Here is a 22,424-nt window from a genome sequence, read left to right on the forward strand (position 1 = left end):
TGGACTAGAGCCATTACTGACTGGATTCCACAGGATGTCAAAAGATCACATGGCTGCCCACCTACGAGATGGTCAGACTACTTTGTCAAGACCCTGAATGATCGGTTTGGGGCTCTTTGTGTTCATGGAGTGAGCAGACGCCATTTGGCTACACTAGCACGTGACAGGGACAAATGGAGACATCACTGGCACCCGCTCGAGCAGACCTATGAGTAAAGGAATGTCAAGTGATGAAGTGAAAGTTTTATTTATATAAAAAAATTATGTAGCCAGGAAGATATTTGCAGGGATCGAGGCACTTGTAATTCAGTCAATCCTGTTTGATCCCTATTTCAGCACAGTCCTCATGCACTGATGTGGTGAACCCCAAGCACAAATCACAGAGCTGGATACAACCCTCAAACCCAATTAACAGCTTTAATAAATAAATATAAAATAAACAAAAATAATAAATAAGAAAAAAATGTGGAGTCTGATCAACTGTGGTAGCAGGTGTGTTATAGCTATGTAAATTTTTAATATGTGTGAAATTATACTCCAAGACATATAAAATCTGTTTTGTATTGCATACACATATGCAGTCTTGTTTACAAAAAATTATCTCAATGAAATAAAACATGAAAGTGCTTTGTACTTTGTTGTAGTGGGTTGGTGCAGTAACAAATATTTGAAGAGGTAAGACTTTACTCCTATAACATATAAAGTGTTATAATCCGACATTACTTCAATGAAGGAAAAGGAGAGAGGAAAGAGTAGGTTGATGAGAAAAAAGAAAATGAAAAAAGAAAATGGTCAGTAGAATGAACTTATTATTATAGTTGAGGGTAAATGGAGCTATGATTCTCCAGGCAAACAATAAAATGGGATATATGGTTTTCATTGTTTATTTTTATTTTTTCTTCTTATATTTATTTATTGAATCACTGTGGGGAAAGTTACTAAGCTTTCAGGTTTACAATGTGTTTGCATAGTCATACAATGATCAAACACCTCTCCCTTCACCAGTACTAATTTTTCACCATCAAGAACCCCAATATACCCCCTTCCCACCCCTCCCAATACCTGTGAGGCAGATGATTTCCACTTAACTCTTCTCTACATTGACTGCATTCATTGTTTTGACAAAAGATGCACCATTAGTGTTTAGAATTCCCCCCTCCCAACAATCAGAATTGCTGAAAAGGCATTGTGAAATACTTTGTTTTCTATAGCTGGTTATGAGAATCATATAATCTTGCATGGCCACAATAGTGGCCTCACGATTTTGGATTTCTGCAAAGAGCCAGATAATTACGAGATTGGTTTCTGTGCGTCTGGTGTTATGGCTGTGCCAGAGAGCCACTAGTGGGGGGCAACTCGTGACCTCGGTAGGGCGTGAAGGATGAGCCCATACCGTCCCCCTTCCCATGAGACTACAGTTGCCCTGTCAACGCTGGCTCATACCTGGCTTTCCTATAAGCTCTAAGGCAGCAGTCACCTTGCTGCCAGGTGGGAAAAAGGTGGAAGAGAGCAACACCCTTTCCCTCCCGGGGAGGTATGGCACCATAGTTTAACGCATGTCCAATCACTTTTCTGCCACTAGCTGCTGGGCTCTGGACTAAGTCCTTTTGCCTCTGGAGCCATGGCCGTGCCAGAGAGCCACTCGTGGAGTGCACTCATGACCTCAGTAGGGCGTGAAGGATGAGCCGGTACCATCCCCCTTTCCATGAGACTACAGTTGCCCCGTCACCACTGGCTCATACCTGGCTTTCCAATAAGCTCTGAGGCGGCAGCTACCTTGTATGCTGTCCAGATGCATTTCTGCCAAAAGCTGCTGGGTTTCAAGATTTGTTTCTGAGTCTCTGGGATCATGGCTGTTAATTAGCTTGATCAGGAGCCAGAGAGGCCATTTGTAGGCAGCAACTCGGGGGTCTCACTGGGATGGGGAGGAAAGGGCCGGTTCCACCCCCATCCCATGAGGCCCTGCACATCTCGTCACTGCAGGCCCAAACCTGACTGTCCAGTGGCCTCTGGAGGATGGTGGTCACCAGGCCACCAAGGGGAACAGGCCAAGGCATGAAACCTATTCCCACCTGGAGTGGCCCAGCACCAGTAACCTACTGCAGGAACAGGATGAATTTCTGCCAAAAGCCTTTGGGTTCTGAGATTCGTTTCTGAGTCTCTGGGATCATGACCGTTAAGCAGTTCAATCAGGAATCAGAGAGGCCATGCCTCCAATTATATAGCTGAGCCGGGGGTGGTTTTGGGATGTATCTCCCACATACCTAACTCTTGGCCGTTTACTTTCTTGGTAAACTTTGCCCCAAGTTTTTGGGGTCTGGCCAAAGGCACAGCAGCAATTTTGGGGTATCTGAAAGTCTGACGATGCCATCAGACTACTGATGCACTCTCCTCACAGGTACAGACTGACCTGCTGGCAGCACCATACCCCCCTGGTTTTCATTGTTTGAGAGAAGTTTACAAACACTAGATTGCAGTCAAATGCACATGTACTTCTTTAGAGTCTTGTGAGACAAAATAGGCTTTACAATAAATACAAAATAACTTCAAAAGAAATACAAAGTAGTTTTGAAAGAAATGCAAAATTTTATACTAGCAAATGCGTACTATTTGGGGGTACTATTTAAAATTCTGATGGTTTTCACTGAGATTTTCTGTCAGGAAACAACCAAGAAACAAACCTTTCTGAATACAGAAAAGTTTGTTCAAAGAGGAAAACCAATGCAGGTGATTTTGTCATGGGTGATGGAGAAACCTAAGTGAAATGAAGTGATGTTGCAGCCCAGAGATGAGCCACAGTAAGAGACTACTACAGTTTGCAGGTGGGTTTTAACTAGTCTAGTCAGAGTCACTAGCTGTAGATGGGAGAACGATTGGAAGAGAAAAGCCAGAACGTTTCTCCCTGTCTCTCTCCTCCAAGATGAATTCAAGATTAAAACTGCACCTCATCGCACTGTCCTCCCATTGTTCATCGATTTGCTAGAGCCAGCACCAGTAACATTTCACAACAAATTGTGAGACTTGTTGTTACTGTTTTTGGCATATAGACTACATCACGGGGAGCTTACCAGGCTTTGCTGTGCGGGCAAGATACTCTCTTAGTAGCTTGCCAAGCTCTTCGAGAGGGGTGAAGGAATTGAACCCGGGTCTGCCATGTCAGCCACATGCAAGGGCAAGGCAAACACCTTACCCGCTGTGCTAAAATGTTACCTGTAGGACTAAGTATCTCTGTGACACCGAGTAAAGCAGAGGAAAGAACAAGAACCTTTTAGAAGGTGAAGAGGCTCAGGATAAGCTCCTGAATTAAAACACGTCTGACATGAGAAACTAAAAATAATTCAGATTGCTTTTGCCTTGTTTTCTGAGTGCACATTGAGAGAAACTGGCAAGTGGTTTATTTTGACTCGAGTTTTAAGCACAGAAGCTTCACTTGTAGCAAGAAAGCTGATAGATGTTTTTATTTTGGGGAAGCTAGTATTTTATTTTTGGAAGGCAGAAATACAACTATCTATTTCTTGTATTGGTTTCAAACTAGGAAATGGGTTTTGCCAGTCGCCAAAAACTATTAGCAAGTAATTTGGTCGTGTTTGGAGTATTCTGTGTAGGGTCTTGCCAATTCTGAAAGCAAGAGTTGTTCATAGTAAGAGAAAAAGTTGTAACATCTTCCAGTGCCCAGGAAATATTGCTGCACGATAAGATGGAATGAAAGCATATCTAATTTCTGCAAACTATGTTTCTAGAGCTTCCTATATCCTCTCTAGTGTAGTTGAGATTGTGGTAATATCTGTGTCTATATCCTTCCTATATCCTCTCTAGTGTAGTTGAGATTGTGGTAATATCTGTGTCTATAATTGAACTTTATGTACACTCAACACTTCATTGAGAGCTATCACAACCAAATTTACAAGAGAAGATTCCTTCATGGGAATAAAGTTATAGAAAAATTATCTGTGTTCTCTCTGGTGTTTTATCACCATCTGTTCCTGTTTGTCCATACACTTGAAAGTAAGGATGACCTCTAACTCTAGTATACTGTATAAAAAGTTGTATGAAAAGATTTTACCTACAGTTTAAATAAGGTGGTACACAATTTCCAAAAGCTTATTAGACTTTGTTCTATAGTACCAGTTATATCTGGCAAGCTCTCTGTGGCATATTCAATATGTCAAAACAGTAACAAGTCTTACAATGAGACATTACTGGTGCCCAATCGAGCAATCAGATAAACAATGGGAGGACAGTGCTACAGTGCTACCAGTTATATGTTTAGTCCAAACTGGAAATAGCTAAATGAGACTGAATTTTTAAAAGATTTTTTTAAAAGTAAACTCTATGTAAAAAAATGATCTGCCAGGCAATAGGTACTATTGAGGAAAAGATGTGTGTGTATGTATGTGTAATTAATTGAGATTTTATGTGTTTTCTTATTCAGGAAGCATACCTTTAACCCAAATGATGACATAATAATATGTTGTTCCACAGTAATAATTCAAAATATCGATAAGACATAATAAATGAACATAGTTCTGATTACTGACAGAGGTAAATTTTCTTTTTAATTTGAGATATATATTAATTTCACCTCATGTAGATTTTTAATTTATGTGCTTGGTTTTATTTGCCAAATCCTGGTGAAATGACCTCTAGGGAAGCAATCTTTTAATATTGACTCCCAATTAAGAAGAGCCATACTAATTCTAGGTAAATTGATTGTTTACCTAAACATAGTTTACCTAAAATCATTGTCACCTCATATGCCTTTAAGGACCTGAGAATTAAAAATATACACCTTGTTTATTTCTATGTGTGTTAGGAATAATACATTGAAAAAAAACAGTCTATTCTTATCAGAAAGGTGAATCATAACTGATCTCAGAGTATTTTATTATTAAAGGAAACTGGTCTGTTTTCATTTAACAAAATGAATTTTTTTTTTTGCTTTTTGGGTCACACCTGGCGACGCACAGGGGTTACTCCTGGCTCTGCACTCAGGAATCAGCCCTGGCAGTGCTCAGGGGACCATATGGGATGCTGGGAATCGACCCTGGGTTGGCTGCGTGCAAGGCAAACGCCCTACCCACTGTGCTAATGCTCCAGCCCCAACAAAATGAAATTTTACTTAACAAAACTTCCTTGGTAATATGCTGAACCTATAAATTCTAAACATAAAAAGTGATTTTATTACTTTTCTAAAAGCTATTTTTTTCAAGTATCTTGTAAAAGAGAAAAATCAGAAAGGAAAACGAGCAGTTTAGGAACATTAGTTTTATTCGAAGATTATCCAGTACTGGCTATTTTGCTGATATGAAAGTATATTCTGAAATAGAACCTTAGAAAAAGATCAAGGTCAGTGTTTTTATGGTTTGTGCCGAACCACTAAGTCTTGTCAGATCTTCCTTGTTCTTCCAGGTTTAATTAGTATATACCACATGTATGGTGGCTCTCCTGATCCAATCCTTTTATCATGTCAGGAACTAGGCCACCATTCAACCAATCAAAAGAAGTAGGTAACAAGTGGCAGACCCGGGTTCGATTCCTCCGTCCCCTCTCAGAGAGCCCGGAAAGCTTTCAAGAGTATCCTGCCCACATGGCAGAGTCTGGCAAGCTCCCCATGGCATATTTAATATGCCAAAAATAGTAAAAAGTCTCACAATGGAGACATTACTGATGCCCACTCGAGTGAATCAATGAACAATAGGAGGACAGTGGTACATTGCTATAGTTCTACTAAGGTTAAAGTCGGTTATCCCAGAACTCACTGGATAATTGGATTCATTGAAAACATATCACCTATTCTCAGTATCTGTACTGTAAACCATAATGTCCAAAAGTAGAGAGAATGGGGGAAATTGTCTGCCATAGAGAGGGTTAGGGTAGGAGAGAGATACTGGGGACATTGGTGGTGAAAAAATATGCACTTGGGGAGGGGTGGACGTTCGGTTTTTGTATGAATGAAACTGAATCATGAAAGCTTTGTAACTGTTTCTCATGATGATTCAATAATAAAAAATTTGAAAAGAAAAAAAAAAGAACTAGGTAAGAAATTACAAGGTAATTGAGAGTGAATGTTGTCCTGAAAGGCTTGGATGTATCTTGGAAATGGCACAGGGTTTGATATTTTCAGTCTGCAAGTTAGTTTATAAAGTGCAGAAAAAATTGGAAGAGATTTGGAATATTAATAATTATTACTAATAATTAATAAACTAATTAGAGTATAGTTTATAAAGTGCAGAAAGAATTGGAGTACCAAACTTTGGTTTGTTTTTTTTAGGCCACTCCTCCCTCGTGATGCTCAGGAGTTACTCCTGTCTCTGTGCTTAGGGATCAGTCATGGCAGGGTTTTAGGGACCATATGAGATGCCAGGGATTGAACCTGGGTGGGCTACACGCAAGGTAAGCATCTTCTATGCTGTATTATCCTTCTGGCCCAGAGTGAAACTAATTTTAAATTTTATTCACACATCATGATTTATAAAGTTGTTCATAGTTGAGTTTTTAAGCATACTATATTCTAACATCAGTCCCACCACCAGTATCAACTTCTCTCCACCAGTGTCCCCAGAATCCCATTCACTCCCAAAATCTACCTTCAGCCTGCTTCCTTGACAAGTACATTTGAAAAATTTAGTTGTAGTTCGATTCCCTTGTTTTCTGTGTTGTTGACTCCATGGTTTCGATATATATCTACGAAGCTTCTCTATACCACCAATGTGCCCAATGAAGTTGACCCCTTCCCTAATAATTTTGTATCTCATGCTGCTTGCTAGACACCTCCCCTTGATTTTTTCCTTCTTTGCCCTTCTCCTTCCCATATTCTGGGGTCAAGGGTGATTAGGTTACCCCCTTTAATACCTGTGTTCCTGTGTCCAGTTATGCTGTATACCACAGATAAATGAGATTATCCTGTTTGTCCTTGTTCTGTCCTTATTCTTACTTCACTCAACATGATGTCCTCCAGTACAACCCAAGTTGCAGAAAATTGCATGGTATCATTGTTCCTTGCATTTGTATAACATTTCATTTCTTTTCATTTCATACAGCATCTTCATAATCCACTCATTTGTCATTGGATACCTATGTTGTTTCCATATCTCAGCTATTCACTAAGTGCTTCAGTGAATAATGGTGTATATATGTCCTTTTAAATGAATATTTTTGTGTCCTGAGGGTATATACCCAGAAGTAAAATTGCTGGGTCATATGGCCACCCAGTTATTGCTTTACTTAGAAGTCTCATATTATTTTCTGTGGGGGTTCGAACTACATATTTTAACCAGCAGTAGTTAAGAGGTTCTTTTCACCATTCTCATCAAAACCAGTTGTTACCAGTAATTTTGATATGTGCCATTCTCACTGGTATAATATAAAATCTCATTGTTCATCTTTATTTGAATTTCTCTGATGATAGTGATGTTGAGGACCTTTTCAGTGCTTATTGTCCATCAGTCGTCTTCAGCGACAGTTCTTGTTCCTTTTTATACTATTCAAAATAGTGTCCCAAATCATCAAGTATCTTGGAATCACCTTAGGTAGTACTGTAGCACTGTCTTCCCGTTGTTCATCGATTTGCTTGAGCAGGCCCAGTAATGTCTCCACTGTGAGACTTGTTGTTACTGTGTTTGGCATATTGAGATACTCTTGGTAGCTTGCCAGGCTCTCCAAGAGGGGCGGAGGAATCGAACCCGGGTCGTCCGGGCCGGCCACATGCAAGGCAAATGCCCTACCACTGTGCTATCGCTATAAAAGAAAACTTTAAATCATTTAATAAAGAAGTAGAGGGACTGGAATGATAGTACAGTGTGTATGTTGCTTCTCTTGCACATGGCCAACCTGGATTCTATTCCTGACACCCCATATGACCCCCCAAACACTTCCATTCTCTGAGAGAAGAGCCAGGAGTAATCTCTGAGCACCACTGGGTGGGATTCAACATCAAAGAGAAAGAGAAGATCTTAGGAATTGAAAAAATATCTCATGCTCATGGTTTGGAAAAGTTAATTTTACAAAAATGACTGTCCTATACAAATTATTGTATATATTCAATATAGTCCCCATCCAAATTTAAAAGACATTCTTCAAGACTTAGAACAGTCACGATGGAATCTGAAGAGACCTCAGATATCCAAAGCCATACTGAAATATAAGAAACTGGAGGTATCTCATTGCCTAACTTAAACTATAATATGGTGACCAAAACAGAATTCTAGTAGAATAAGGATAGGCTCTCTGACCAATAGTACAGAATCAAATATCCAAGAACAAATCTTCATATCTATGGTCAGTTAATTACAAAGGAGCTGCAAACAACGAATGTAGTAAGGATAGCCTCTTCAATAATCGGTGCTTGGAAAACTGGATTTGTATCTCACACTTTACACAAAAGTCAGTTCAAAGTGGATCAAAGGAATTTGAGATCAGGCTGGAATATATAAACTACATCAAAGAAAATACATGCAGAATGCTCCAAGATTTGAATCTCAAAGGAATAGCCAATTATATAATGTCATTTGCAAAGGCAACAGAATCAAAAATAATCAAATGGAGTTATGTCAAAAGAAACATGGAATAAAACTAAGACATAATAGAATGGAAGAAAATGTTTGCACTCAACACATCAGAGAAAGAGTTGATATCAAGAATATATAAAGTGCTCATGAAATTCAGCCAAAAATTCCCAAAACCCTATCAAAACAAAAATAGGGTGAAGGGACCGGAGCGGTAGTACAGCGGGTAGGGCATTTGCCTTGCATACGACCCACCCGGGTTCAATCCCCTGAATCCCATATGGTCCCCCAAGCACTGCCAGGAGTAACTCCTGAGTACAGAGCCAGGAGCAGCCCCTGAGTATCGCTGGGTGTGACCCAAAAAGAAAAAATAATATGGTGAAGTGAAACACCCTCTGTTACTGCTGTTCTTTTTGTTAGTTAACTTGCGTGTGTCTCAAGTGTGTGTGTGTGTATATATATATACATATATATGTATATATATATATTTGTATATATGCAGTCTGAGATTTTCTATTCCCCTAAATTTTTCTACAATAGTGTAAATTGATGAGATGCTTAACTTCAACCTAAAAAGTGACTGAAGAAATAGATTTTGATACATAAGAACGAACTATAACTTTTAAGGTGATATAAGAAATGAATAAACAAAGGGTGCTGCAAAAAACCTTACATAGAATAAGGATATTTTCCAAAATTAAATATTTAATTTCATAAATCATTTAAGGATTTCAATCATGAATAAAATAAATAAAAGTATCATTAAGTATAATGTAAAAATACAAAAATCATATTTTACTCATTTATTCTTGTCTCGGAGAGCCCGGCAAGCTACCAAGAGTATCTCGCATGCATAGCAAAGCCTGGCAAGCTACCCGTGATATATTTGATATGCCAGACACAGTAACAACAAGTATCACAATGGAGATGTTACTGGGCCCGCTCCAGCAAATCGATGAACAATGGGAGGACAGTGCTACAATGCTATTCTTGTCCCTGAAATCAACATTTTTTCAGTCTTAAAAATCGCTATATACTCACATGAACAGAATGTAAAATAATTAACAAAAGTGAAAAATTTTATCTACTCTTAAAAATATGCATAAAACCATAATTGAGCAATATGATTTGTTGTTTGTTGTACATCTACAGAACCTAAAAAGGAAGATAGTAAAACAACTTTTGAAAATGCTACTCAATGTTACTCCAATTCATATTATTAGGCCACTTCTCAGATTTCTTTTCCAGCTAGAAGTATCTCCCACTTAGATTCTTAGTAAACAAAACTTGAGAGTTTGAGGCATACAAAATAGTTTAGACAAGCAATTTATCCAATGCCAGTAAATGACCTGAAGGACTGTGGGAGAGCAATCCATTACTTGCTTTGGCCTTCAGTTGACATGCTATGTTTTCTTGGTTTAATACTACATTATGTGAAATGTTCCACATAATCTGCTTTCTGTACCGTTCTACAAACTCATCATAGTTCTAATACCTTCTTTATAGACATTTTGAAGACAGTATTGTCTTTTAGCGTTAGTTTTAAGTCACCTTTATACTCTATACCTATACTGCATACCTATATCTATGCCTCTATCTATACCTAGACCCTATACTGAAGAAAATAGGCTTGCCACTGAAAACTTTAGTAGCCCAATGGATTACACTGTCACTCCCCACTATCTGCTACAATAAATTGCCCATTTCAGTGTCAGAATTTTTAAAATGATACATATTTTAAAATCTATTTGGAACAATCCATTACTTGCTTTTTCAGGGTTTGGAAAGTGTGGCTATTAATAATCCTTTACTATATGCACAAATGTTAAATATGTTAAATGTTCCTTCTGAACATAATGACTAGTGCCAATTGGGAATAATCCAAGGGAATTTATGAAGACAAGTAAATTTTGACTTGACCTACTTTGGAAGGAGGAAAGGGGCATATCTTTCCAGTAAGAAAATATTTGACCAGCAAGAGGATATTCTAGACAAAAGAAAAGGCGATTGAAGACAAATAGTGTTTAAGAGTTCTAGTGATGAAGCACAAAGAATAATTGAAGTCCAAATGGGTGGATGGATTTAAGCCAATACATGTTTTAAATGACCTTAAGATGATTTTAATATTTAAACTAAAATATTGTATTCAGTGGACTTAAAGAGTTTGCAAATATAGTCCCTGAATTATTTGGAGAATTTAAGAAACAATGGAATATGCAATTGAAGTTTCAAAAGAAAAAAAAACAGAAATAAGCAAGAAATAACAATTTGTCAATTTTAAAAAATACTTCTACCATTAGCTGTGGTTACATTATTGAAATAAATATAGTCTGTCCTTAAGGAGTTTAGATGGGGGTTGGTGTCAAGGCATGGAGGGAAGTAGAGAGTCTTTGTGGCGGAGATAATCTTTCAGATGAAACTTCAGAGAGAAATAAGATTTGCTAGGTAAGAACTGAGAAAAAGGAACGCTAAGTTAATTGATCACAGATTATAAATATCATGAATCAAGAGTCTGGGATTTTAAGCATTAAAAGAAATGCATCAACTCTTAACTTTCCAAAAATATATATGAATTTGGAAAATGGTAAGCTAGTATTTTTACACAAAAATTTAGGGAAATAATTTGATAAAGAATTATTAAATAATGGAGAGTGTGCAGTTAGAACAAACACTGATTCACCTAAACTTAATTTCCTTTACTTATCTGGTAGGGTTGTAAAAATGTATAGATAAGTATATTAGATATGCTAAATTCTAAAATTATCCATTGGTATATTGACATTAAATATACATGAAAGTACTTGGATTGAAGTCCATTCAAGACTAGCTATTATAAATGTAACCTAATGGACTAGAAAGTTCGGTATCTTTGTGGCATATTGCTGTCCTGTTCTACTCAGTGTCTTAAAAGTTGTTTTGATGGGGATATAAAAGATACTTTTATTCATAAATAGAAAATATTACAAATAATCAAAATCCATAATATTGCAACAGACTGTAATGTTGGGATAAAAACTAATCAAATACAAGTCATAACATGTATGAGTATGCATCTTAAAAGAAATTTCTTACTACGATTAAATGGCTTAGAAAATATGACATAGCATTTTCGGTACAAGGTTTCACCCCTAAATTTAGATTTTTCCAGAATTTAGTGTCCTATTCTATAGTTAGGCTACATTTGAAAAATGTACACAATTCAGAAGCCAGAGAAACAATATAGATGGTAGAATACTTGTCTTGAATACCATTGTTCCAGGCACCACCTATATTCCCCTAAGTACTACCATGAGTGATCTCTAAGTACCTAGAGAGGGTTAACCCGGACATGGACCAAAAGTGATGAATATATTCAATCCAATGTATCATATTGGAAAATAGCTTCATTAGTAGATAAATAAGACAATGTTGAAAGATCTATGAGATGTTTAGTTTTAGAAAGCATGCAAGTTTAATTCGTAAATGTAGATAGGATTGACAATCAAATATTTCTTCTATATATATATTACTTTGTGGAATGAGAGATAGCACAAGGAAATGGCACTTGCCACACACAATGTTGATCCTGATTCAAGCCCTGTCACTGCAAAAGGTCAATTTGCTGAGCACTGCCAGGAGTGATCCCTGGGCACAGAGCCAGGAGTAAGCTTGCTGGTTGTGGTCCCAAAACAAACAGAATTTTTACTTTGGAGGCTAGAGGGATAATAATACAGGAGCTAAGGTGCCTGCTTTGTATATGGCCAATCCAAGTTTGTTTCCAAACACCACTTGGTTTCCCAAGCATCATTAAGTACAATTCTGTTCACCACCAGGACAAATGGTAACACCCAGCACTACAGAATCAAAATCCCACTGCTTTCTTGCATCCTAACGTTGAACTGTCAGTCCAGCTGACTGCAAATTACAGGGAGGGGCCCCAGGTTTCCTGAACATGCCTTGGAAGACCTCCAAAATAAGTAACTAAACGCTTAAATAGCTTTTTCTGCAAGTCGTAGAATAATTGCAAGATATAACTTAATATAGGGAGACCAGCAGAAAGATAGTTTATTAACGCAGAGAGGTCAAGGGTATTTGAAAATGGAGAGTAGTGGAGATAGATTCCACGGGAATAGAACAGATAGGATATCCATCATTGGGAAGTTATGAGGTAGTTTAGAGCAACATAAGATTCAAGGTGAACATGATTCAAGATGTTAACAAGATATTTTAAATTATCATTCAAGCTCGTGATCATGCTAATTTTGTGTAGAGAAAAACTATAGTCAAAATCAAGGACAGGGGGAATTATTAATAGAGCGCATCTCAGGAGTGATGGGCATTCATATTTACTTTACAGTTGTGGTTCATTTCATAGCACAGTAACTCAAAGTATAACTAATAACACCTTTAGGGGGTCTGGGGGGAAGGCAGTGTTGGGCTATACCCAGTAGTTTTTAGGGCTTACTCCAGGCTCTTAACTTAGGGAACACTCCCAGCAAGGCTCAGAGAACCATATGGGATGCCAGGGATTCAACCAGAGTCAGCTGTAAGTCTCTACTATCTCTCCAGCCCCCATTAATAGCATCTTTGCAGCAAAGCAAATGTCTCTATGGCATTACAGAGAGGTGAACACCAAAATTATTTTATAAACATTTCTTAATTAACAGCTTTAAGTGATAGAACCAGGTCTTGCTTGCCTTGCATGAGACTGATCTTGCTGCAACCCCAAGCACCACCAGAGTTCCCTGAGCACTATCAGATGTAGCCTGATCCCCCTTGCCCTACATCCCCTCCAAAAAGGAAACCATGTCATTTGATACCAAACTCTAAGACTGGTGTCTTTTTTTAAAAAAAACTATGCTATAGTGCCATCCGATGATATATGAGCTGAATATGAAAGTTCCTTAGAGGACGAAATAGGACGACCATACTTGGGACTTGCCCTTTTTGGGGACTGGAAAGATAGGGGTTCACTAACGGAAAAATAGACAAATTCAAGAAAGAACAGAGAGTGTTTGGCTTAGAAACCATGGAGTAACAGGGAGTTGGAGAGTTTCTTGACACAGAGGCTGATTAGGGGCATTCTAAATCTATTGGTGAGTATGAACAAGTCTTACCTGGAGGGAAGGATGCTTATAACCTAGAACCTATTACTTCTACTACTGTATTTTGTCTTTTTTATCATCGTTCATTATCATTTCACACATTTTGTCTTTAGCTTCTGTACTAGATCATAAATTCATTGAGGGCAAGGCCCCATGTCTTATTTTTCCTAGTCTCTGGTGCCTAATGCAGAACTGTGTACATAGGATGATATAAATTGTGAAAGCTCTCTGCATGCAATGATTAATCATCACTACAATTTTTTCAAGGCAATGTAGCTAGTGCCAAGAGCACATTTGTTTAAAATGTGCACTTAAATTTGAATGAATCTGCCTAAATGGTGCCATCTGTTCTTAGGCAGTTTCAAAAATGTTTTAATACAATTTTACCTTTTAAAGGACAAATGTGGGGACATGCCTATGAGACATAAAGACGTCCTTAAATAAACACAGAACAGAAACCAGCACATTCAATCATATTTGAGCAGTTACACATAAAGAATGTTTTTTGAGGTTACAGAAAATTTTAGCTAGGAAGACAGCAACTATTACTTCATGCAGAAAATATTTATGAGAAGTTACAAAACTGTGGGCATGGATTCCTCCTGTATATTATTGTTTTTTAATTACAGACTCCAGAATTAAAATTTATTTAATGTAAATTTCACTTTCCTCTGAAATCAGAACACTCTCACATATTTACTGATGCACAGCGGGTAGGGCGTTTGCCTTACAAGCGGCCAACATGGCCGACCCGAGTTCGATTCCTCTGCCCCTCTCGGAGAGCCCGGCAAGCTACCGAGAGTATTCAATATGCCAGACACAGTAACAACAAAGTCTCCAATGGAGACGTTACTGGGCCCGCTCGAGCAAATCGACGATCAACGGGAGGGCCTTTACCTTTACCTTTACCATATTTTATTATCATTTCAGTGTATCAATTTAGAAGCTAAAGACAGCTAGATGAGATAAGATAATCTGTATGCCATTTATATCAATTGTCAATTTAACTTTTATTTTAGTACTATACGATATATTGTTGTGCAAATATAACAGTGAAAAGAAACCTATGTTTAAGTTCTGCAAATAACTTACAGTCACTTCCAAAACACCTCAACTTAGTTTCTAAATTTGAGTCTGCGGTTTTACATGCAGTTATTTGCTGATCCACTTTAGCATGCAAAATCACACACTGCCTAGGTTTGGGTGTAGTTATTGTGGCAACAAGTAATGGGTCAAATTTTCAGCCTATTTAACTCTCTAACTATATCATCATCACCAAAACTATGCCAGTGTTTTGACATCTGTGTACTTTGTTAGTTGGCATACAATAACAGTGGTCTATATCAAGAACTTTTATTTACAGAAAGAATTCCTGGTTTAAATCACATCCAAGTGTGTTATACTATATGCATATATGTGAATCCATATGGAAATTTTTTAGTTCAATCTGAAGAATTTGCAAAGGTGGCAATCTGAACCCAATTATGCATGTAGACATTCAATGTGCAATATTTTTAGATATTTCTAATTGTATATTTTACATTCATTTTGCTAGTTCTTTATTATATCATTAAAATTTAATATATTAAATTATAAATTCATGTGATATAATTAGAAATTAAATTAAAGAAAATACTTTTAAGGTGATGTGCCAGCAGAGTTTAAAGTTAGGATTCAGATTTCAGATTAGACAAGCACTTTGGTTCATTCTGTGACTAATTTTATGTATTTTTATTCAGAGAATTAGCTTCTGATAATCTCTAAGTAAAAAAAATAGGATGTTGTGACTAATGTTGAAATTACCTTTTTGTTATGACCCTCCAGAGGAAATCACTATCATTAATTTACTGTGTCTTTCTAATATATACTTTCAAGGACCATTGTTATAGTACTATTAACTTCTCAGCAGATTTTATAAATCTGTGACAATCAATCAAAAAGGTGCTTCATTTTAACTTTTATACAGGTTAAATATTCCCATCTTATCCTCTCTGCCACAGGTGTCTGTTTAGATTGGACACCTTGTTCCAATCTTTTGCTTACCCAAACAGCATTACAGTCAATATCTATATATCTCTCTGTGTGTATGTGGATGCCTGTCTCAGAGTTCTCTATAGGAAATATCTACCTCACAGTGTATTGCAGTTTGGTGTTATACACATGTGCAGTTTTACCACTTACTGTCAAGTTGATCTCAAGAAGCTTCTCAATTTATATTCCCACCAGAAGCATAATGAAAGTCTCCATTTCCTTACATAATTACAAACACTTCTTATGTTGATTTTTCTTTTCTTTAAAAAAATTTTTCACATCAGATCTGTATGAATGAAATAGTTAATTTTTATGGTGCTAATTATTTTTGTGACTGTGAGTTTGAGCATTTTTGACAAACACTTATTAACAATTTTATGAGTCAGGTTAATTTTTCTGAATTGTTTGGTTTTTTATTGATTTTTATAACATCTTTATTTTCAAGGCTTCTCTTTTGACAGCTATTCATATTGCAAATGCCTCCTCCAAGTGTCTCAACTTCATGGTATATTTTATAAGCAGAAGTTCCTTAATTTTGGATTTTTTGTCAAATATTTTAAATCAATTGATCTTTGTGCTTTCTGCCTTATAAAGTCTCCACTACTGTTGCTAAGGATCTGACTTAAGTGGTAGAGCATATGCCTAGTTTGTGGGATGCCCTAAGTTCCATCCTTCATTCCACTCAGCACCCCAAGCACTGTTGGATGGTCTTAGCACTGCTATGTACAAATATTAAGCCATCACACCAATACTACCTGATTCTTCCTTTGTTTCAGCACAATCCTTATTAAAAAGAACTAATTAAAAATATACCGCTGGGTTGGAGCATATTCTTTTCATGGTGGAGGCCTGGATTAACTTTCCATCACTTTATGGTTCCCTGAAGCACCCCTAGAATCAACCCCTGAGCATTGATATGGAAAGTACTCCTGGAAAACGCCAGATATGACCCCCAAATTTTTTAAAGAGCCCATCACTATATTGAGTTCACCATGATATGCTTCTATATTTTCTTGTGCTAGTGTTAAAGTTGTATTATTTTACATATATCTTGAAAATATTCTGGAATTTTTGTGCACAGTGTGAGAAAGCATTCTAATTTAGTTTCTAAGATGGCAACTGATCGCTCATTAATCATTTACCAATTAGTCCTTCTATTCTCCATAGTGATGGTTGGGACCTTTGTCTAGTACGGAATTCCTGAAGGAGCACAATTTGATTTATTCATCTAGTTCTGCCAGTGCTACACTGTTTTTACTCCTTGGCATTATTATAAATCTTAACAGATAACACAGAATTGTTCTTAACTTTTTTATTTTTTTTGCTGTTTGGGTCACAACCAGCAATGCACAGGGGTTACTCTTGCCTCTGCACTCAGGAATTACTCCTGGCGGTGTTTGGGGTACCATCTGGGATGCTGGGAATCAAACCCAGGTCAGCGGCGTGCAGGTCAAATGCCCTCCCTGCAGTGCTATCACTCCACCCCCCAACATTTTGTTAACTTTTAACATTTGTTCTTTCACCTAACTTTTTGAATCAATTTGTTTTGTTCCACAAATATTCCTGTTCCATATTTTAATTTCAATTGCACTGAATATATAGTTTAATATATAGATAACATAAGTGAATTTATTTTTATAAAATGGCATATTTATACGCAGATCACCATGTATTCATGTTTTAATCTTTTACTATGACTTTATCATTTAAATTTAAAAATTACACATTTTAAGATTACTTCCTTACTTTATCCTGTTTTTACCATTTTGAATAATACTAGATTTTCTTAATAATTGGTGCCACTTTGTTAGAACGTCATTAATTTTTGCCTATTGATCTTACATCCTGAAACCCTGCTAAACTTCTTTGTTTATTTATAGATGCCCTTGTATTTTCTATATTGACTACAAATTTTCTGTCCATAATGGTACTTGGATCTCTTCTGTTATTACATTTGTTTGGACCTTGGTTTCTATAAGGGGCTATAGTAGTCAGGTTGGGCATCTTTATCTGTGAATTGTTACTGTAATTGTTTCATGGATTCTTTCAGTACTTTTCTCATCCCTTTTCCCATGATCTTCACATTAAGCATTTTCATTTTTTTTTTAATTTTTATTAGTGAGACACCATGAGGTACAGTTGTAGACTTACAAATTTTTGTGCTTGGGTTTCAATTATACAATGATCAAATACCCATCCCTCCACCAGTGCCCATTTCCCACCATTACAGATCCCAGTATCCCTCCTACCCCCCATCCCCCCCATCTCACCCTGCCTCTGTGGCAGGGCATTCCCTTTTGTTCTCTCTCTCCTATTGGGTGCTGTTGTTTGCAAAAGAGGCAATGAGTGGCAATCATGTTTGGTTCTATAGTCTTTCAGCATGCTTCTCCCACTCTGGGAGGATCCTCCCAATACCCTTTATTTAGTGGTCCCTTCTCTTTCTGAGCTCCCTAACCAAGATTAAGTACCAAGTGTGGTCTGACAATGAAATAATTATTATTATTAAGACAACCCCATCTTTAGCTCATTTAAACTGGTCTCTCATTCTTTAGATCATCTCATCCATATCTGTATCAGTCCTACAAGAGTTAATACAATTGGGAACCTCCTCAGGGCCTTGGCTGTAAATGTTTTTATATCATTTGACAGCATTGAATTCATGGCAAGTGTCCTAATATTGAAAGTATGCATTTTAATCTATTGATATTCTTTAAAATTTCTCCTTATTCACATTATTTGTGTTTGCAATTTCTCCTTTACAGACTCCTATGAACCAAGCTTCAACCCGTTCCCACTGCATCTTCACTATTCACTTATCAAGCAAAGAACCGGGATGTGCCACTGTCCGGCATGCCAAGCTTCACTTGGTTGACCTGGCTGGTTCAGAGCGAGTTTCCAAGACTGGAGTTGGGGGGCTGCTGCTTACAGAAGCCAAATATATCAACTTGTCATTACATTACTTAGAACAGGTAAAATGGGCAGAGTGGGATGGAACTTCACTGCCATTTGCTGGCTGTGCACTTAACAGCATCAATCATTCTATAGGCATTTAAATTTTGTTGTGTTTATTTCTTTCTTCTATTTTACATCAACATCATCCTAAATTTATTATTATCCCTATTTTATTTTGGTTGTTTGGGAGAAGCTCTGGGATAGAACCCAGGACCTCATAGGTGTCAAACACACACCTACCACTAGAGGGATAACCTGAGTCTTCATTATTTTTTAAATTATAGTAAATGTGTTAAAAAAAACTTTACTATTTTTCTCATTTTAAAGTCTAAATAAATGGTTTTAAACACATCACAATACCTGCAACAATTGTGAGGAATACCACATTCATTCAGTTCCAGAACTATTTTATGATACCAAACAGAAACACTCTACTTTTAAATAATAGTTTTATATTTCCTTGTACCTCTATCACCTGTATTCTGATTTCTAATTCTTTAAATTTGCATAATCTATAGTCTCATAGAAGTGGGATTATGCAATATTTTCCCTTTTGTGTTTGTTTGACCTGAAACAGATATTTTCCAGATATTTTCATATTTCAACATATATCTTAATGTCTTTCTTTAAAAAAAATAGTATTACATTGTACTAACATGCTACACTTTGTTAATCCAGTCATCTTGGTTATGGACTCGGGTTGTTTCCATATATTTTCCCTACTGTGAATAATGCTACTGTAAATGGTGGTGTAGCTACTAGCATTTATATATAACATTTTGCTCAAACCTCACAGCAGATCTATACTATAGCTATTAATTTGTCAGCAATTTTATAGATTTTTAAACTCAGATATTCTTTCATAATTCATAATCAGGTATATCATAAAGTATGTCATAAGATTATGACTAATGGTGGGATGAGGATTTGAATGTTAAATTTCTCTTTTTACTTTTTTTTGTTTGGGGGTACACCCAACAGTGCTCAGGGGTTACTCCTGGCTCTGCACTCAAGAATCACTCCTGGCAATGCTCAGGGAACCATATGGGATTCTGGGAATCAAATCTGGGTCAGTCACATGAAAGGCAAATACCTTACCTGCTGTACTGTCTCTCCAGATCCTCAATGTTAAACTTCTTGACCCAAAGCCTGTGACTTTTTTTCACTGTGCCTTATTTTTATTAGAAAATTTGGGGGTGCGAATATAGATTTTATGAGTAGTGCCTCAAAGCCTTTTTCCAATTCAGTTTCCAATTTGCTGTAGACACAAACTTAGAGGTAACTATCTGCTGGTAATTTTGACCATGCACATTCTCTTTGCCTTAGCTTCCCCTTCTTATGTCTATCCCAAAGTTATTCCAATCTACCCCACATGTGCTCTATTTTTAATTTCTGAGTTTGTCTCCGAAGACAGAGGAAAACTCATCTGAATTTTGAACTCATTGAAGCTAAATAAGGCTTCTAGGCAAAAAAATCCTCATCTCTAAAATGAGTGGACTGGATTGAATTGATGATTTCCCAAGTCTCTGAGTATAAGTGCTGTGAGTTGAATGTTAAAGATGGCAACTACTTCCAGATTCTAATATATTTTTTTAAAAAGGCATGATCTACTGGAGTGGAGAAGTCTTGTGCATATTGGAAGGCACAAGTATTTGTTAATGAATGTTGCAGGCTAACTAGGGAGGAGAGTGTAGGGGAGAAACAAGCATATTTAACACCCTGATGAAACCTTTTGAAACTGATGTTGTCCTAATGTTAAATGCTTTCTAATGGTCAAATTGGCTGAAAAGCAAATTAGATTTGTTCAGGCAAGCCTAAGGGGGCTCCCTGAGCAAAACAGATGCCATTAGGCTCTGACCAAATTAATCCCAGCTTCCAGGTTGAAGATCTGGGCTCCTTTCAGATTATTTTTATGTTTCTGACAAGAGATCACAGTCCTGAGCTCTTTCTTGCTTAAATATCACACACTACTTCAATTTAATAGAGCTTTCACTTAGTAGTGAAAAAATTGAAATTAAAACATAATGGAATGTATTAAAAGTGTTTTATTTTAAAGAAGTATACCAACTTGTTTCAGATAGTAGTACTGCCCGTTTTAATTCCCATTATGTGCATGTGTTCTTACAAAACCAAATTCATCAGCTGATTCAGAATTTCCACTGCAATTATAATCACTCAAGAGAAAAGATCTGGCCCAAATCTTTCCTTTTTCTTCACTCTTCACAACCTTTGCAAGTTACCGCTTGTAGTAAAAACTATTCCCTTTTCCTCTCCCTTCTGCTCTTCTCTTTAAAAGTATAGCATAGGGGGTATGGTGCCGCCAGCAGGTCAATCTGTACCCGTGAGGTGAGTGCATCAGCAGCCTGATGGCAACGTCAGACTTTCAGATACCCCAAAATTGCTGCTGTGCCTTTGGCCAGACCCCAAAAACTTGGGGCAAAGTTTACCAAGAAAGTAAACAGCCAAGAGTTAGGTATGTGGGAGACACACCCACAAACCACCTCCGGCTCAGCTATATAATTGGAGGCATGGCCTCTCTAGTTCCTGATCGAACTGCTTAATGGCCATGATCCCAGAGTCTCAGAAACGAATCTCAGAACCCAAAGGCTTTTGGCAGAAATGAGTCCTGTTCCTGCAGTAGGTTACTGGTGCTGGGCCACTCCAGGTAGGAATAGGTTTCGTGCCTTGGCCTGTTCCCCCTGGCGGCCTGGACCAGAGGCCACTGGACATTCAGGTTTGGGTCTGCAGTGACAAGATATACGGAGCCACTCTTTTTCCCCATCCAAACGAGACCCTGAGTCCCCACCTACAAACAGCCTCTCTGACTCCTGATAAAGCTGATTAATAGCAATGATACCAGAGACTCAGAAACAAATCTTGAAACCCAGCGACTTTTGGCAGAAATGCATCTGGAGTGCATACAAGGTGGCCGCCGGCTCAGAGCTTATTGGAAAGCCAGGTATGAGCCAGCAATGACGGGGCAACTGCAGTCTCATGGGAAGGGGGGCGGTACCAGCTCGTCCTTCATGCCCTACTGAGGTCACGAGTTGGCCCCCAAAAGCGACTCTCTGGCACAGCCATGGCTCCAGAGGCAAAAGGACTTAATTCAGAGCCCGGAAGCATGCGGCAGAAAAGTGAATGGACCATGCATTAAACTACGGCGCCCTGCCTCCCCAGGAGAGAAAGGGTGTTGCTCCCTTCTGCCTTCTTACCCCCCCCCCCCCCCCGGCAGCAAGGTGGCCACAGCCTCAGAGCATATAGGAAAGCCAGGTACGAGAAAGCAGTGACAGGGTAACTGCAGTCTCATGGGAAGGGGGGCGGTACCAGTACGTCCTTCACGCCCTACCAAGGTCACGAGTTACTCCCACGAGCGGCTCTCTGGCATGGCCATAACACCAGACACACAGAAACCAATCTCGTAATTATCTGGCTCTTTGCAGAAATCTAAAATCGTGGCCGCGTGACATTATATGATTCTCATAACCAGCTATAGATAACAAAATATTTCACAATGCCTTTTCAGCGATTCTGATTGTTTGGGGGGAAATTCTAAACAATAAAGATGCATCTTTTGTCAAAATAATGAATGTAATCAATGTAGAGAAGAGTTAAGTAGAAATCATCTGCCTCACAGGCATTTGGAGGGGTAGGAGGGGGGGTACACTGGGGTTCTTGGTGGTGAAAAATGAGTACTGGTGAAGGGAAAGGTGTTTGATCATTGTATGACTGAGACTTAAACATGAAAGCTTAGTAACTTTTCCCACAGTGATTCAATAAATAAATATAAACATAAAAAATAATAAAAATTAAGGTGGAGTTCATGCCCAATTCAATCAGCTTATCAGTGGCTGAA

General features: G+C 37.8%; 1 protein-coding gene across 1 annotated transcript in view; it reads left to right on the plus strand.

The window, feature by feature from the left end:
* KIF6 (kinesin family member 6) overlaps window positions 1-22,424 on the plus strand; it is a 672,206-nt gene that overhangs the window by 247,930 nt on the left and 401,852 nt on the right. The window contains exon 7 of the mRNA XM_056137333.1: window positions 18,382-18,588. Coding sequence (XP_055993308.1) covers window positions 18,382-18,588 — 207 coding nt within the window. The remainder of the gene's footprint in view (window positions 1-18,381; window positions 18,589-22,424) is intronic.

The sequence above is a fragment of the Sorex fumeus genome, unplaced genomic scaffold (assembly GCF_029834395.1).
Source record: "Sorex fumeus unplaced genomic scaffold, SorFum_2.1 ptg000123l, whole genome shotgun sequence".
Classification (NCBI taxonomy): domain Eukaryota; kingdom Metazoa; phylum Chordata; class Mammalia; order Eulipotyphla; family Soricidae; genus Sorex; species Sorex fumeus.